Genomic DNA, 18,113 nt, shown 5'->3' with positions numbered 1-18,113 from the left:
GGGGTAACGTTAGTCGGGGGAGGGGTTTAGTATGTACCTGGCAATATAATGGGGGTAACGTTAGTCGGGGTGAAGTTGTTGTAAAATGTATCTGGGGGTTGAGTAGTAAATTAAAAAATTCCCAACATCATAATAATTTCATCATTTATACAATAACTTCATACTTAAACTTAATGTAAAACTTAATGTAAAACATTAGAATGTAATTTACTTAGAGTTAATATGAGGTTCCAATATCTCCATGACACTCTCATCAAATCTGTCCCTGAACTTGGAGAACAGCTGGTCCCCACACCGTCTGTACGCTGACAACACCTCCTGGATAGCAAACGCGAACTTGTCCTCACTCAACTGATCAGAGCTGTTCCTGTAACCTTTAGAGAGCACTACTAGCAGGTCGGGTCCGAAGTTCTCGTCCTCTATTCCTTCCAGATATACTTTGTGTTGGGAGGTTGGAGTTGAGATTACAGATCCTAGTAATCCCCCGTCAATTGCTCCTACTTCTCCTGGAATTAAGGGTTGTCATGGAAACTTGCTGATCACTGATACCAGTTACACAGAAAATATATAAGGACACGTTCATTGAAGTTTGAGGATATTGGTAAATATTAGTGACCCTACTGAATGGCACGATGATGTAAAATGTGTCACACTATGAAACTATATAAACCCTCTAACCCTAAGATAATCGTTTCATCCTCTAGATAAACTTTGTCGCATAACGATATCTTTATCAGACGATAAGATATCGCTTAAATGCAGCCGGCAGTGAGTTGTAAACTTTGTCACACTATAAAAACGTGACGGAGTTTATATGGACCCCTTGTTGCCGTATTTGACCACATTTTCGAATTTCCAATTCATAGAATAACTGTATATGACTATTATCTACATATTTAGCGACTTTTTTCCTTAAATGGTAGCACCATGTAAACTCCGTCACACATTTAAGAAATTTATATGAGGGATGTTTATGACATCCTGACAAGAAATGCCGAATAGTCTAGCATTATTTTGTGAGCTGAATGTGTTTGGAATTGTTCACATATTTCATTGTTATAGGCAGATACAAATACAGAAGGCAGAAATAGGTAAATTTAGTCATATAAATTTGTATGATATCTCAACATGTGTGAAATTGAGTAAATATTAGTATACCAACTTAAAAACCCTATATTACGTACTATGGATCAATTAACAATATTTCAACCATACGCCGGTCATATAAATTATTATATGGCAGTGATATGTTAACATTGGATAAATTTCAACACCTGAACAGGGTAAAAATTTGTAAATTTCGTCACAAAAAAAATTATAACTTTATTTGCTCCGTGTTGGCAAAATAACTAATTTATCGACATAGTGATGGTGATAAAGTAACATTATATACTAATTGAGGTATGATTCTTCAAAATAGGGGCAAGAAATGTAAATTTCGTCACATCAGCCATTGCATTAGTTAGGTAGATTTTCTTTCATATCACTGGCCTTATTATAGTTGGAATGGATTTATACAGGAAATATTGAAACCCATGCCCATTTTTCATCACATTGAAATTATACTGTTGGGGCAGGAAAAGTAAATTTCGTCACATTTCGGTAAATTAGTGATATCAAACTCAGCATTGTTAAACTTGAGTTCTGATTTGCTGAAAAATAACCTACCAATAATTCCTGGAAGAATATTGAATTCTAATTGGGGTATGGTTCTTCAAAATAGGGTCAAGAAATGTAAATTTCGTCACATACGTCATTGTAAAATTTAGATACATTTTCTTTCACATCAACAGTCCTAATTATAGTTTGAAATGATTAATTCAGAGATAAAGGAAATATAGAAACCCATGCCCATTTTTCATCACATTGAAATTATACTTTTGGGGCAGGAAAAGTGAATTTCGTCACATTTCGGTAACTTAGTATAATTAAACTTAGAATTGTCAAACTTGAGTTCTGATGATCTGCTGAATAATAACCTACTAATAATTCCTGGAAGAATATTGAATTCTAATCGGGGTATGGTTCTTCAAAATAGGGTCAAGAAATGTAAATTTTGTCACATACGTCATTGTAAAATTTAGATATACTTTCTTTCACATCAACAGTCCTAATTATAGTTTGAAATGATTAATTCAGAGATAAGGAAATATAGAAACCCATGCCCATTTTTCATCACATTGAAATTATACTGTTGGGGCAGGAAAAGTGAATTTCGTCACATTTCGGTAACTTAGTAAAATTAAACTCAGAATTGTTAAACTTGAGTTCTGATTTGCTCAATAATAACCTACTAATAATTCCTGGAAGAATATTGAATATTAATCGAGGCATGTTTCTTCAAAAGAGGGTCAAGAAATGTAAATTTCGTCACATCAGCCATTGCATTAGTTAGATAGATTTTCTTTCATTACATCAACTGCCCTTATTATTATTGTGACAATTTTTACATCAACTGCCCTTAACTTGAATCAGCTCTATCCGTGCATCGTCCTTATATACAGTTTTCCCGCCTTCCAAACCAAAATCAGATATAAATGATTTCGGCAATTCACCCAAAATTTTAAATTCCATATAATGTGACAGAATTTACATCATTTCCAAATGAGTGCATGTATTTGCTAACTTTTCAAAACAACATATTTTAGGGCTATGATTGGTAGAAGAACCATCAAATAATGATTTGAAAGGGTTTTGAGGACACCTCACAGTAGAAAAGAGGTATCGTATTCTGAGTGTGACAAAGTTTACGAAATATTACCTCAAAACCGTTCGATCCCTGCCATTTAGCCAAATGTTGTATCATAATTGTTAGAATGACCTAATCTACTATATTTCAAACCAAAAATGCTAATTGGGCAGCTATGGTTAACACAGTCACAAAAATGTGACATTTTTTACATTATAGTGCCTAAAAACAATAAATTGTATTTCTGAGCCGTGTATATGGAAGTATGGGTCACGTGGCTAATGTTCAGAACTTCTGAACACGCTATTTTTTTTGGTTTACCAATATCCTTAAACTTCAACATGAACGTGTCCATTTACGATTTCATATCATTGTGTGACGCTGTTTACATCAACTGCCCTATACTTCAATCAACTGTATCCGTGTATCGTCCTCATATAGAGTTTTCACGCCTTCCAAACCAAAATCAGAAATAAATGATTTCGGAAATTCACCCAGAATTTCAAATTCCATATAATGTGACAGAATTTACATCATTTCCCAATAGCCAAGTGCATGTATTTGTTAACTTTTCAAAACAACATATTTTAGGGCTATGATTGGCAGAAGAACTATCAAATAATGAGTTGAAAGGGTTTTGAGGACAACTCACAGTAGAAAAGAGGTCTCGTATTCTGAGTGTGACAAAGTTTACGAAATGTTGCCTTAAAGCCGTTCGATCACTGCCCTTTAGGCCTACATTGTATCATAATTGTTAGATTGACCTAATCTACTATATTTTAGACCAAAAAATGCTAATTGGGCAGCTATGGTAAACAATGTCCCAAAAATGTGACATTTTTTACATAATAGTGCCTAAAAGCAATACATTTTATTTTTGAGCTGTGCATATGGGAGTATGGGTCACGTGGCTAATGTTCAGAACTTATGAACTCGCTAGATTAATATATGTTAAAATTAAACCACTATCGTCAAAAACGCTGTTTTAGAAATTTACCAATTTCCTCAAACTTCAATGAACGTGTCCATAAACATAATATGCTCGGGAAACAGGTTCAGGAATATGATATAATATTTAATATGATTATATTTTTACCTAAACAAGTACAGAAGAGGATTCTGATGTCAAGGTCAGGATCCCTTACTCCGCATAACAAGGTGCTTATTAGCTCTGTTATCATCTTATCTACCGTCTCACTTCCTGTAAACCAATTAGCTTAAAACTTGTTGGCACAACACATCAATTCTCTTAAAATTGCGAAGATGAAGAAACATGACATCACTCAAATTTTCAGCCCATCAGAAAGTCACAATATCTCGATTGGAAAATGTTTCCCATGCATGTCATCCGTTCGACAAGAAAAAGAATATAAAATCTTTCGAATAAATGGAGAATGGTGATGATCACCAGATGGTATGACAGTCAAAATACAATAAGTAGGAACTGCTTTAATTATTTGATTGATGGCAAACTGACATCTTTGTTGGTATGATAACTTAGCACTTACCTAGCACCATATGGTTAATGATATCCTGGTTGGTATGGAGAAGTTGCTGAAGGGAAGTTAGAGAATGTGCCCGAACTTCTGAACTCTCTGCAGCAACTCCCGAAATATGGGACTTCAAACTGTCCTTAAACCGCTCCTCCGTCATCACTTCTCCCTTCTTTCCTGCATGTACTGGTACATGATGTTAGAGTCTACATTTTACTAATTAATTGATTAATTATTAACTTATTGAGATAAACAATAACGGAACTTCTTGCGGTTCAACCTTACCGTGAGAGAGTAGTTTTAATTTCACATCCGCAAGCTCCATGTGGTCAGGGATAGTGAGCCAGCCTATGTCACCTACAAAGTTCTTAACCTCGCTCCATCTCTCGTTCTCTAACAACAGGAACCTCACTGTCTGAATCACCTGACAACAAACATATTAATTAATTAGTTAATTAAGATACGTTTAATTAATTAGATAACAGATATTTTAAGAGGTTATTTGTGTCTAGATTAAATGTAAGAGAAATTATATGCAGCAAATAGATTTCACGACCTTATGTGACATCTTCATATTTACAGATTACTGAAGAGAAGGTTTTATGCCGTCCCCTTGACCGAAATTTCACGGTTTGATTGACATTTTTACCAGTCACCAATCAGTGAGGTCGGTCAGGGTGACACAAGTCGCCATCAAGGTACTGGAACCAGTATATCCGGAGAAAACTTTGATACAATGAAAATTTTAAATATGTCCCCCCGATAGGACATATTCGAATTTTAGCTTTCTGCGACCCAAATTTCACTGTTTTGACTGAATTTTTCTTCAATGACCATCTTACAAGGTCACTGAGGATGGCACAAGACACGATTGAGGTACTCAAAGTTCTATTCCTAAAGAAAGCTTTGATAAACGGAAAATCATCAGAATATAAAAGGAGGTTTTGAAAAGAAGCTTTTCTGCCGTCCCCTTGACCGAAATTTCGCGGTTTTAGCTTAATTTTTGACCAGTGACCAATCAGTGAGGTCGGTGAGAGTGATAAAAGTCGCCATCAAGGTATTGGAACCAGTATATCCCGAAAAAAAATCGACGGAATAAACATTTTCAGATTTCAGCTGAATTTTTCTTGAATGATCATCTAGCAAGGTCACGTCACTGAGGATGACATTAGACATAACTGAGGTACTGGAAGTTCTATTCCCAAAGAAAGCTTTGAAAAACGGAAAATCATCATCTAGCAAGGTCACTGAGGATAGCACAAGACACGATTGAGGTGCTCAAAGTTCTATTCCCAAAGAAAGTTTTGATAAGCTTTGATAGTAACTAACTAACTAAATTAGTTAATGGAGCAGCACTGACTTGAGAAGGGAAGGTAGGTAGGTGAGGGAGCAACACAGCAACTATTTCCCCCAGTAAAGGTCCTACACACTTCTTCTCGCTTACTCGCACAAACGTGTCCCACCCAATCAGTGCGTCGTGTCTTACCACTGCATCAGGACAGTTCAACCCGTTCCTACAGGGATAAAACATAATTATAGTTCATGTTCTTACTTGTGATAGACATTAGACGTTATCACAGATCTGTGATAGACGTTATCACAGATCTGTGATGAATATTTAACCCATTAGGGACGATAGGGTCGTTTTTATGACCCACCTTTTCTAGACAAAAAACCAAATTACTAAACGCTATAACGAATCTATAGCATATATGCTCAAAATTAATTGGGCTACATATAATGAAGCCCAATAAATTTTGAGCATATATGCTATAGATTCGTTATAGCGTTTAGTAATTTGGTTTTTTGTCTAGAAAAGGTGGGTCATAAAAACGACCCTATCGTCCCTAATGGGTTAACAGCACAGCTGCTGTAAATAACGAAGAAAAAATTCCGGATAAGGCTTCGCAAAATGGAAACTCGTCAAAATATACTACCGGAAGTACATTTTCGGGGGCAGGAAGTACATTTCCAAAATATTTAAACGTTTCTAAGCCGAAAAGTTTGGACGAATTTTCTCACCATTTAACAAGACGTGTAAAAAGAGTAGTACCTAAGTATGGAGAGGAGTTTGTTTTTCCACTTGGTGAGGGTGGTGGGAGGAAATATCTGCATCAGCTCAATAACACTCTCCAACACCAAATAGGACTCTTCAGTAAACTTGCCCCGCTGTAGAGTAGCTAGAGAGGCTAGTATCCCCAACAACCTGGGCTCTATCAAACTAGCTAGCCTCCCACAGTCTCCGCTGGAAGATTTGTTCTTTTTGTCACGTGCAGTTTCCTTGGTAACAGTCTCCCTGGCAACCGTCTCCTTAGCAACAGTGTTAGCTTGTAGCATGTTGAGTCCCCACTCCACCGCATCTTTGTCACGTGATAGGTAGAGGGCCAGCTGGTTGGTTATGGGCTGTACGTTATGCTGCATTAACTCTGACAAGCTCATCTCACTCACCTGAACAGTTTAATGAAAATATTTAACAAAGAAATAAGTAAATAAACAATAATTAATATAAAATAAGAAAATAATCAATAACAAATTTTAATTGATATTAAAACAACTTAAATACAATGCGACTAACTCACGTTTTCAACGAAGGTAAAGGGTGACTCCTGTTGTTTTGAAAACCGTGCAATGTAGCAGAAAATGTGAGAGAAATTCTTCACCACCAGACTTTTCACCGTCTGAAAGGAATCATAATTTAACACTTTCAGATCATTGACAGTTACAACACCACCCTAAAACTAACATCCTACTAATTCCGGTCCCCTAAAACTTCCATAAAACACCCATCAAGAATTCATTTGCAATGTAGAAAACCCGTCCTGATCACCTGCTGAACTTGAGGCGGCGTGACCTTCTCACCTAACGTTTTCAAAAATACCGTTTCTAACATGATTCAAATCGTGAAACAGGACACTTCCTCTCCAATTCTTAGGTTGAGCAGCTTCGTAGCACTGGGTGCGACTTAGGTCACACAGAATTTGAACCTTTCAGCTTTTTTCTCACTCATTTATTGCTTTGGTACGTTTTATTTCTGTGAATTAACTCTCGGTACGTGTTTGCGTTACTGTATCACAACTTCCTGTTTATTAGTTATCTCATCACTAAAGTCTTGTGACTCCCCCTGAAGTTCAGATATCTGATACCCTGGTTCCTGGTAGAAGGATCTCACTTTTATCTTGTTCTTATTTAAGAAGCTGTTACTTCCTGCTCTCCTTCATGCTACTGTGTTATTGTTGTGGACTCAGTGGAGGTGTATAACAGGACAATGCTACCTGTGTTTTATTTAGATAGTCTTATTACATGCGTATTTATGCATTATGCAGTGCTTTGCTGGACAACTCTACCTTAGTATTTACTTTGTTGCTTGCTCGTGTTATTTAGTAGTCCAGTAATCTGATAAACTATTGTCTCCCCTGTAACTCTGTAAAAGTAGTTAACATATAACTACACTACCATCTGTCAAGGTTCAGCAATCAGCATGAAACTAGTAACAGTACTAGTTGTACTGGCTGTGATGTTGACGGTTGGGGCAGAACAGGGTTTCGAAGACTGGACTGCAAAACATGGAAAAGTTTACCAATCCTGGAGGGAACGGGAATATCGACAGGTGAGACACGTTATGAGACATTATTATAAGACACACATGTGAAACAACCTATGAGACACAATGAAACAATCTATGAGACACACTACAAGACACTATTTCAGGGAGTGTGGAGTAAGAACATGGTAAAGATAGTGTCCCACAATACTCGCTACCACGCGGGAGAGAAGAGCTACACACTTGCCATGAACGAGCACGGGGATCTCACTCACCATGAGTTCCACAACCAGAGGACCTGCTTCCATGGTGACCGTGAAACAAACTCCTCCTCTTCTCTGGGCAGACTGCCAAAAGTTCACTACCAAGGCACTCTCTTTATGCCTCCTGTCAGTAACTTCACCATACCAGAAGAGTTGGATCTCAGGAATGTGAGTGGGGGATGTTTTGTCACTCCAGTCAAGGATCAAGGACAATGTGGCAGCTGCTGGTCATTCTCAACAACAGGTAACCATGATAAAAGCACTTTACCATGCCAACACGGCAACACAGTAATTTTTCATTACCATGACTACTATCACAATGATAATATTAATGTTGCTATGGAAACACTAATGTTACCATAACAGTACTGCAAAGCCACAATTTTTAACAGGAGCACTGGAAGGACAAATATTCAGAAAGACCGGAAAGTTACCAAATCTTAGTGAGCAGCAGTTGGTGGACTGTTCCACAAAGTTTGGTAACTACGGCTGTGACGGGGGTCTCATGGATATGGCTTTCCTCTACACTATGAGCGTGAAAGGGCTGATGAGCGAGGAGGATTACCCTTACACTGGTGAAGATGGAGACTGTCTGTTCAAACCACACAAGGTAATATATCAGAGTTATGGCTGATGAACTTAAGGGAATATAATATTATAATAAAACTTTCCAAAAATATATAAATTTAAAAAATAACCCTAACAAGGGCTAATAATTAAAGGAAAGAAGAACGGGTAAGTCTAAAGTCAAAATTCTGTGTTATACTGGATGTAATTAATTGAAGCGCACTACAGGCAGTAGCAGGAGCAGCAGGTTACATGTACATTCCTGAAGGAGAGGAGGAGATGTTAACCCTAGCTCTAGCCCTGAACGGTCCCATCTCTATAGCTATAGACGCCAGTGTGGAGTCCTTCCAGTTCTACGAGTCAGGGGTTTACGATGAGCCGAGCTGCAGCACTGAGGATCTAGATCACGCTGTGCTGGCAGTGGGGTATGGGGTTTATAAGGGAACCCCTTATTACTTGGTTAAGAACAGCTGGGGCACTACTTGGGGCCAGGGGGGCTATATTATGATGAGCAGGAACGGGCAGAACCAGTGTGGTATTGCTACAGAGGGGGTCTTACCTCTAGTGTCACCTTTATAGATCGTAGAGACTGTCAATATCATCCAGGAGATGATATTGCATTTTTATGGAGCTAATTTTGTGTTTTATATATAATATAATTTTTTGATAATTCGACTTTTGGAATTCGACAGAAATTTAATACCAAATACTACTATTGCAACTAGACTATTTTTTACATCCTAAGATCACATTGTATAATCATTATGATCGTATTATTTATATACGTTACTGCAACTGTTTATAGCTTCTTTGTGTTGTTCTTATACCACTATTGACTACAAAAACCGTTTAAAACCAAATGCCAAATAATTCCCAACAACATTTGGACATGATTCATGACACAAAAGCCAGTTTCACAATCTCACTCAAAGTCTGTAGTATGAGTCTACCTGGTTCACGAAGTCACTCAAAGTCTGCAGAATGTTTCTGGCAATGTTTCCATGACTGACACTTTGAGCTCCGTAGTGGAAGACAGCAGGTAAAATGTGCTGTACGTTCCTGGCTAGAAGATAGGCTGCCGGGGAGGTTTGTTTGTTGCTGCTGAAGAAGGCTCCTGCCACTTCCTTGGGTTATTAAGTTATAAGAAATGATAATTAGGATATAAGCAACAAATTTCAATCTTTCAAATTTCAATTAAGATGATAATGACAAATTTTAATTAGAACATAATTATATGCCAAATACTAATTCGGGTAACCTCTAAAAAAGATACGATAGCGTCAGGTTGCTCCAGGATCCTTTTTGCGGCAATGTCACAAATCGTCACGTTAAATCTCTCAAACAGCTCCGTTTTGGAGCTCAGTCCTTGACTTTCCGCAATCTTCCCAAGTCCTGCAGTAATAAATATTTAACATAATTAAATTACACTTTTCCGCCTTAATTATTTCTGGACCCTTGTTTCTCCAACCATTTTCCTCTTAAAACAAAATTAAAAACACAGGTTCGGAAAACTTAAAGCCAACGTACGTCATACACATATGAAATAAAATGCATATAATATTAACCACAAGTACCTTTTATAACGAAGACTTGAGTTGCGGAGTCCTCCTCCATCAATACACCGTACATAATAGCAGGCAATAGCTCTTTAGTGAAGAGGAACCTAGCTTCACACGCTAGAGATATAGCACTGGCTAGACCCTGTCAAAAGGGTGACAGTCAGAGACACCGTTTAGTTGCGCGGCAAAAATAAGCGATTTATCCCGCAATTCTTTGGTGCTTTTGATGAAAACAAGTCTTAAAATCTATGGTGAACTAGTAAATCAAGATTAAATTTACTGATACCGATTTTTTGAAATCATCTGATTTGTCCAGAGCGAGCTTGAGATTGTGTAACACTTTCTTCTGTGACTCGGTAAGTTTAGTACTTTTAGTCTGAGATGGGGTGACGGAGGCTAGCCCCAGTTCGGACCATCCTTTATTCCTGATTACATTCGACTATCAGTTAAACTTTAGCGTGTGCTTCTGAAGCATCACACACGAGAAGTAACCGCACACGAAGTGTGCTTTTTGAGCCGCGCTATGATTGTTTCAAAACCTCTAAAAGTTTGAACATTTTTCTAATAAATTATTTAATAATAAAGACAATATAATATAACAAAAGAATATTTTTCAAATACCAGATTTCCTATATAATTTAAATAATATTCTCTGAAAATCTTTAAAATAATTCAGTAGTACTCACGCCAGCTTGTGTCTAATAGCAGAGTCAGGGTGCAGTATAAGCGGTGTAAGGAGGTCCACTACCCGCTGCTGGTCCACGTGTCTGGATAACAGAGTCACGTGATCAAGCCCGCTCAGAATACAGGAGGTCTGGTTATCTGCCTTGAACAAGGTTAGTATACTCCTCACCGTCTTGTCGGGTAACTCTTCCCCTGATCATAACTCACGTTAGTTTTTGGAATACGGGCGGTGCTTTTTGGGAATAGCTCCAGAAGTAAGCCTTAATAAATTCCTAACTACCAAAAATGTGTTAAAACCCCATATTTAAGCTGAGGTCAGAGGTATTCATGTCAATGATTATAATTTCAACTGAAAACTTAACCCACCTTTATTTGTATCGGGAGTGTATCTCAAACAAGTAGCAAGGTCTCCACAGTAAACCCCCTGTGTCTCAACAAAACCCAACCTGCCCCCACAACATGACAGCACTATCTGGTCCAGGTTAGCTGCTACCTCCGTGAGAATCTCACCGTTCTTGCAGTTAGTTAAGAGCTCAATACAGTCTAGCACTTGTGTCTTCTTCAGTTGAGAGAAGAGCTGGATCAGAGGAAACACCGACCATTTGCCCTGAAATAGTGGATAAATTAGCCAAAACGAGCCGTTTTTACACTGAACAACATAACACGTCCAATATGTTTCCAAACCAGTTAGTGCGAATTTCAAGATTTTATTTTGTTAAATTATTACTGACCTTGCCTCCAATAACAGGGTCTATAAAGTACTTGAGATTATTCTCGTTGTGAGATCCCATCAGCACGTAACAACCCAACACTCTAGACTTGATCTCATCTTGGATAATTTAAAACTTTAGTCAGTAAGTAATTCTGTTAATAAAAATTAGAATAAGTTAGAAATTATTAAAATTCTTCTTAAGTTCTTATTAATTACCTGGCACACAACTAATGTTAATGTCGAGGAGCCTTTTAGCGACACTGCGCACTTTCCCAGGAACACTGCTAGAACTAGCGTGAAAGAGGAGCAGAGTGTCACTGAGCAGGGTCATACACAGAGAGCGGGTGGTCTCACTGGACATCACCATCTCCACAGTATTCATTACACCCTCTACTTTAGAGGAGATAAGAGGGAGTGTGTCAGGGTGGAGCAGAGCAGAGTGCACTAGACATCTCCATACCACCACTAGTCGTGATAGAGCTGGAGTGGGAGGGGAGGAGGAGGTGGAGTCCAGAGTTCTCAACTGCAATGATTCGAGCTTTCTAACCTGAGATAAGTTAACGTTGAGTGGTGTTTTGTAGCACTTGATTTGCTACCCATTCTTAACAACATGTCTTATTAAGTTTTGCAGAACAAGTTTAAAAGATAACCGAAAAAGGAAGTTTTTGAAAAATATTACAGTGTTCACTGTCAACCACTTACCATTTCTTTGTAAAGTTTGTCAGAACAACCTTCCTTGGAACTTTTCTTCTTTGGAGAAGATTTTGTGTTCTGAATTACCTAAAATATACAACTTTTGAAGAATTTATTATTAATTTGAGTTCAAATCAGGATCTAACATTTTTTGTAACTCAGATATAATAACTCACATTATACTCAACTAATCTCTGCTACTATAACTATGTATAACATAATATACTAGATATACTATAAACTATACTACAATATTCTTAATAATATGTTATAAAATATAATACTAAAGGACTCACATTATCCGCCCCATCGTGTGGTAATAAAAGCAAAATCACATCTTTTTCAATACATATTTTGCGGGGGGTAGGTTGTAGCAATGTCATGATGGTCTGAATTATCAACTGAAAGAAGTTTACTCCGTGAAAATGTAATATTTGTATCACAGCCCTGTATGATATATTAGTATATATAGTACATTTATCAAACGCCTTCGGTTACGATATTAAAACTTTCGAGCGGAAGTTTCGATATTTCCCGAGGTTTGCAGAGTATTGAAAATGTTGATATCGTATCAAAAGGTGTGTATACTGTATAGGGTGTATACTGTATAATGTATACGTGTATATAGTGTGTTTAGTATACAATATAATAAAGTACCTCCTGATTGAGATCTGGTAGCTGATTTATGAGAAGAGGAAGAAGAGCAGCAGTCCTGTTCCTGTTGCTATGGAGACCAATATCACGTGCTGTGAGATCAATGTCACGTGTTGCAGGTTTTCTATTCTCTTCAAACAATGTGAGGTTCCAAGTTGAGTAAATGTGACACACACACTTCACTGCCCACTCCTGAATACAGATAAATTATATTACGCAAAAAGGTAATAGGGTAAAATAAAGCGTGTTAAATTATATGTTGTCTTAATGCAAGGTACTATTCTACTAAGGTCTCTCAAATAATGTGTCTTAACATATTAAGACTATTTAAAAAGATATGATACTGCTAATACAGTCGCAATTTCAAACGAATATCTAAAGGTACTAAAGTCTCTAAGATAAAAACATGTCAAACCTTGTACGGCTTAGAGTCATTCTCTAAAACAGCAGCAAGTTTGTCCAGAACATCCTCCACTTTTATCCAGGGTATATTAGTCTCAGTGTACCGCCAAGGTAGCTGCTCACTTCCCTCAATTCCCTCACTTCCACTCAGGCAGATTGTTAACAGTCGCTTCACACTGTCGACTATTTCCGGCACCCTGGTTCACACAGTGATGTTGTTAGAAAGTAAGGAAGTGTTTTGTTTTGTTTTCACAAAATAATAATATACTAATATTATTGGTATGCTCAGACTCGAAAAGATAATATTTATCAGGGATGATAATCAGTAATTAGGAGGATCACGTGAAATTTAATTGAGTTAAAGTCCAGTGTCTGTGAGACTAAACTCCCTGCCGTGTGAGTACACATGATTACTCACAGGAAGCACGGAAGGGAGGAAGTGAGGAGGTGGAGAGCAAGATCTGTGACTTGGTTTACTCCAGCAGTCAGATAATCAGGAGGAGATAAGAGGAATAGGTTACCGGCTAGACGCAGTGCTCCCCCCTTCAGCACAGGGTCACACACCTCCACAACTTGGCCAATTCCGACTAACACTGCTTCTACAAACATCGCACGAATACCTGCACATGACGTAATATACATATATTGTAACAAACATATCGTATAAATGTATTGTAACAAACATATCGTATAAATGTATTGTAAGAAACATATCGTATAAATATTACAGATATTGAATCAATACGTCTTGCACCTATCAAATTGTCATCACTCTGTAGAATGTGTCATTGTAAGAAATAATAAATGTGGTGGGGATCGTATTAATCAGACTATTTACTCTTCTTTTCCATCTCATTTAACCCAACAATCAATTACATAATTGAGATTCTGTGATTAAATTTATTTTGTTGATTGTAATGTTGTGATATTGCATAATTTATTGTAAATGTAATATATGTTTCAGAAAATTATGTAATGTAACGCGATGGAAGTTCTTTAAGCGGGCAATTCCAGTCCAAATCCTGGAAACATGACATAAAAGATTCGTTTTTACTTGTTTGGATAAGCACTAATAACCAAGGTTCACCTGTGGTGTTGTTACTGAAATTTTAATTTACAATTGCGAGCTGAATGGTTACCAGTGGAAGCTGTATCAACTGTTACCTGTCTGAAAGTGCTGGTTGAGGAAGTGAAGAGTGACGGATATGGCAGCATCACATTTCATCTCGTCCGAGAGACTGATAGAACTAGCACTTGTACTCTGGACTAGCACGTCTCTACCCGTAAACAGCAACACACCGCTCTAAAAACCTTTCTTTAGACTATTTGCTTAGTTTAGACTATTTAATCAATTTAGACTATTTAATTAATTTAGACTATTTAATTAATTTAGACTATTTAATTAATTTGGACTATTTGATTAAGTTAAATAATTATATTTACTAGCAGTAACCTGTATAACCTTAAAATGGCGTCAAGACTCAAGAGACTAAAATAATTATTACCTATTCAATTCGCGTTTTTGACACCACTTGGGGTCCAAATTTTCGGCTCTAAAACTCTAAAACTCCCTATTTCTTGGCCAATTTTTTATTTTTTGGAGGCCATTAAAGCATTTGACCCAGTGAAAAAAGTTTTAGTTGTATATCTTCTACAGTTTTTGCGGAAAGTCGCGTTAAAATGATGCCGTGGTGTCAGTAAAATGGTGCGGATCCATCCATCCATATATAATATATATATATCGTCTCGCTTTATATATGAGTATTGCTGAATATAGTACGATATTGCGAGTTTTTTTGTAAATTACAATTCTGATCTATGATGTCGTTGATACCTTATTTGCCCAAGATGGACGTGGGCAGTCACTTAATGTTTTAAAAATAACTTAATCTTTTCATAGTCTTTTTTTCTAGTATTAAATGTCTCACCTGATGAAAGTTTTCTACAGAGTTGTCAGCAATGAGGTAGCGAATGTAAGCTGCAGTAAGAAAGCAGCTCAATACCTCCTGCACCACCTCAGTGTACAGCTTAATATTCTTACATCTGCAATATTTAGAGTTGACAAACTACTACCAACTATAATACTATAACTGCTTTTACAGGTGATACAAGGTAACACAATGTTAATATCAAAAGTAACAACAAATCTAATAACCCTACATAATAATTAAGACTACATCTGTTACCTGTAGTCCACCAGAATAGTATCCACCATATTGAGAATATCACAGTGTATTTCTGAGCACTTAGGTTCGCACAGTATTCTGAGGAGCTGAATGAACAACCAGCGGGAAAAATCTGCAAAAACACATAGTTAGGTATCACACATTGTTAGGTATCACACATTGTTTAAAGGTATCACACATTGTTCGTTATCATACATTGTTAGGTATCACACATTGTTAGCTAGGTATCACTCTTTGTAATTACACTGTTAATCAGTATTTTCAGGGTGACTCTGTTACCATGGTAACACCGAGCATCCTAGCACCTACCCTTTGAAGTTGCTCTGTTGTCTTCATCGCACTTGAATATGATTTTAGGGTGCTTTCTGAGAGAGTCTAGCGTGTGCTTGACTGCTGTCTTGCAGTTATACCACTTCTTATCACTCTCCTTCACTGAGGTATTTATAACATTACCTTATATGGTCACCTTTACTGAGGTATATTTTATAACATTACCTTATATTATGGTAACCTACACTGATGTATTTATAACATTACCTTATTATATGGTCACATTAGCCGTTGTCATGTTAACAATACCTTATGTTGTATAATAATCCTCTGTAAATCCTTACATAATTTATGAAATTGGCGAATAATATTGTAATAAGATATTTATATAATGGATTAAAGTAGTAAATAAAACCTTGTTCAAACTCGGTTACCATGGTAACACCTACCCTCATCAATATTAGAGAAGAACTGTTGCAGAACCCGCCTCACAGAAGCGATGACATCTTCTTCCATGTATCGACTAATGTAACATTTCCTTATCATCTACCTACTGAAATTTAAATTTACTAGTCAAACCTCTCTATACCGGGCATCTCTATACCGGGCCTTTCTATACCGGGCCTCTCTATACCGGGCCTCTCCATACCGGGCCTCTCTATACCGGACCTCTCTATACCGGGCCTCTCCATACCGGGCCTCTCTATACCGGGCCTCTCTATACCGGACCTCTCTATTCCGGACCTTTCTATACCGGGCCTCTCTACTCCGGACCTCTCCATACCGGGCCTCTCTATACCGGGCCTCTCTATACCGGGCCTCTCTATACCGGGCCTTTCTATTCCGGACCTCTCTATACCGGGCCTCTCTATACCGGGCCTCTCTATTACGGGCCTCTTATTTCCCCCAAACTTTAAGTTAATTTGCTCGTTTTGTGCAAGAAATATGACTTATCATAGCTCATATCGCATTTGGTTGGTTATTTGAGTACAAATAATAAACCTGTATTGTATCACAATACAATTCCGTTCAGACCCTTCATACTTTGTTTCTGTCTGGTTCTAACATACCGTTACAATAATGACTTTAATACTAGACGCTTTACATGTTATTTGAGTGGCTACAGATACTGGGGATTGGGATCATGATACTGGGTATACAGGGTATATTAGACGCTTGACAGGTTATTTGAGTGGCTACAGATGATTGGGATCATGTGAACCTATCTCTACATTACGTGATCATTTCTACACGTGAACCTCTGTGGTCTGTGCACATAACACATTTCATTTCCTCCGAGAGGCCCGGTACCAGCTCGTTAGGAGTCGTTCACATATTATTACGTAATCAATTTTTGGACAATTTTTAACCCCCCCCCCCCCCTCCGTAATCAGTTTTACACATAGCTAGTGTGTCAAAATTACACTAGCGTAATCATTTGGAAACCCCCCCCCCCCCCCCTCGGCTGATTACGCAATACTTGTGAACGACCCCTTATCGTCAAAGTCAGCAAAAAGGTGATTTTTCATCGAGTTAAAAAATTAACTTTCGAATTGAAAAAGCGGGTATTTTTACCAGCATAATTAAAAGATAAGACCCAAAGGTCAAATCTGTAATTAAATCAATCATTTCCTACAGAACCCCCTGCAGTAATCAGACCGTGTGGTCGTGGATTGAAGTGCCACTCGTAATCAACCGTTCGAGCTGGTTATCACTGATGTGTCATACCAGGGTAGGCAGGTTTCAGAGAAAGAAACATTTCCTGTCATCCTGCGACCACAATATTTTAATACAATCAAACGCCGATCTACCGTACCTCTTTCTAATCCCATTTTTTAAGATGAATACATTTTTAGTTTTATATTAGGACGCAATGAAACTACCGGACCACGATGTATGGGGACTTGCCACCCCATGGCAACATTAAAATATATCGACTCTGTTACATCGTTTCCTGTTAATATAACACTCCGTTACAAAATGAATCAATACTACACCTTAGTTCAATAAAATATGATAAAGTAATGTATAACTAGACTTAAAGTTAAGCAAAAGTCTGAAACAATATAGAAAAGAAAATAATATACTGCTTGAAAGCTAAATAACAAACTGCCATATAATTTAGTGTAGAAACGACTGTTCGTAATATAAATGTCTAAATCAAGAACAATCCTTTACAATAAGGCTTGTAAATGGGCTCCTGATATTGGAAAAATTGTAAAGGTTCATTTTTTTGTCTTATCTACCCATTACTTGAGTGCTTGTCGAGTGTCGACCATAATACTAATTAAAAACCAGCACTATGCGGACAGAAACCAAGTGGTCTGACGAAGACTCATAAATTAAAAGCTCGATTTACTTACTTGAACTTCTTACTTAATAATGTGTGAAAAAGACCCG

At 37.4% G+C, this 18,113-nt stretch overlaps 2 protein-coding genes across 3 annotated transcripts in view; one reads left to right on the top strand and one right to left on the bottom strand.

Moving 5' to 3' along the window:
* Positions 1 to 16,286, bottom strand: part of LOC134816380 (serine/threonine-protein kinase ATR-like) — a 28,084-nt gene extending 11,798 nt beyond the window's left edge. The window contains exons 1-25 of one of the 2 annotated variants that reach the window (XM_063825204.1): positions 16,163 to 16,286; positions 15,753 to 15,875; positions 15,444 to 15,555; positions 15,186 to 15,300; positions 14,422 to 14,560; positions 13,676 to 13,877; positions 13,271 to 13,454; positions 12,859 to 13,047; positions 12,498 to 12,602; positions 12,211 to 12,288; positions 11,725 to 12,055; positions 11,528 to 11,625; positions 11,163 to 11,403; positions 10,799 to 10,988; positions 10,399 to 10,537; positions 10,128 to 10,254; positions 9,812 to 9,945; positions 9,504 to 9,677; positions 6,762 to 6,860; positions 6,236 to 6,630; positions 5,543 to 5,696; positions 4,468 to 4,606; positions 4,198 to 4,368; positions 3,786 to 3,890; positions 212 to 506 (exon numbers count right to left, since the gene is read on the bottom strand). In XM_063825204.1, the coding sequence (XP_063681274.1) occupies positions 212 to 506; positions 3,786 to 3,890; positions 4,198 to 4,368; positions 4,468 to 4,606; positions 5,543 to 5,696; positions 6,236 to 6,630; positions 6,762 to 6,860; positions 9,504 to 9,677; positions 9,812 to 9,945; positions 10,128 to 10,254; positions 10,399 to 10,537; positions 10,799 to 10,988; positions 11,163 to 11,403; positions 11,528 to 11,625; positions 11,725 to 12,055; positions 12,211 to 12,288; positions 12,498 to 12,602; positions 12,859 to 13,047; positions 13,271 to 13,454; positions 13,676 to 13,877; positions 14,422 to 14,560; positions 15,186 to 15,300; positions 15,444 to 15,555; positions 15,753 to 15,875; positions 16,163 to 16,259 (4,136 nt within the window). In that variant the 5' untranslated portion in view covers positions 16,260 to 16,286. The remainder of the gene's footprint in view (positions 1 to 211; positions 507 to 3,785; positions 3,891 to 4,197; positions 4,369 to 4,467; positions 4,607 to 5,542; positions 5,697 to 6,235; positions 6,631 to 6,761; positions 6,861 to 9,503; positions 9,678 to 9,811; positions 9,946 to 10,127; positions 10,255 to 10,398; positions 10,538 to 10,798; positions 10,989 to 11,162; positions 11,404 to 11,527; positions 11,626 to 11,724; positions 12,056 to 12,210; positions 12,289 to 12,497; positions 12,603 to 12,858; positions 13,048 to 13,270; positions 13,455 to 13,675; positions 13,878 to 14,421; positions 14,561 to 15,185; positions 15,301 to 15,443; positions 15,556 to 15,752; positions 15,876 to 16,162) is intronic. The other variant, XM_063825205.1, reaches the window with a different exon arrangement.
* Positions 7,615 to 9,348, top strand: LOC134816454 (procathepsin L-like). The gene is made up of 4 exons (XM_063825296.1): positions 7,615 to 7,789; positions 7,891 to 8,230; positions 8,379 to 8,596; positions 8,782 to 9,348. Exons 1-4 carry the CDS (start codon positions 7,661 to 7,663, stop codon positions 9,130 to 9,132), a joined length of 1,038 nt encoding a protein of 345 aa, XP_063681366.1. The 5' UTR covers positions 7,615 to 7,660; the 3' UTR covers positions 9,133 to 9,348.
* Positions 16,287 to 18,113: the final 1,827 nt, after the last annotated feature.

Source organism: Bolinopsis microptera, chromosome 6, assembly GCF_026151205.1.
Source record: "Bolinopsis microptera isolate Bmic1 chromosome 6, MBARI_Bmic_1.0, whole genome shotgun sequence".
Taxonomy (NCBI): domain Eukaryota; kingdom Metazoa; phylum Ctenophora; class Tentaculata; order Lobata; family Bolinopsidae; genus Bolinopsis; species Bolinopsis microptera.
Note: the sequence above shows the minus strand (reverse complement) of the source record. Positions and strands in the feature narration are given on the sequence as shown.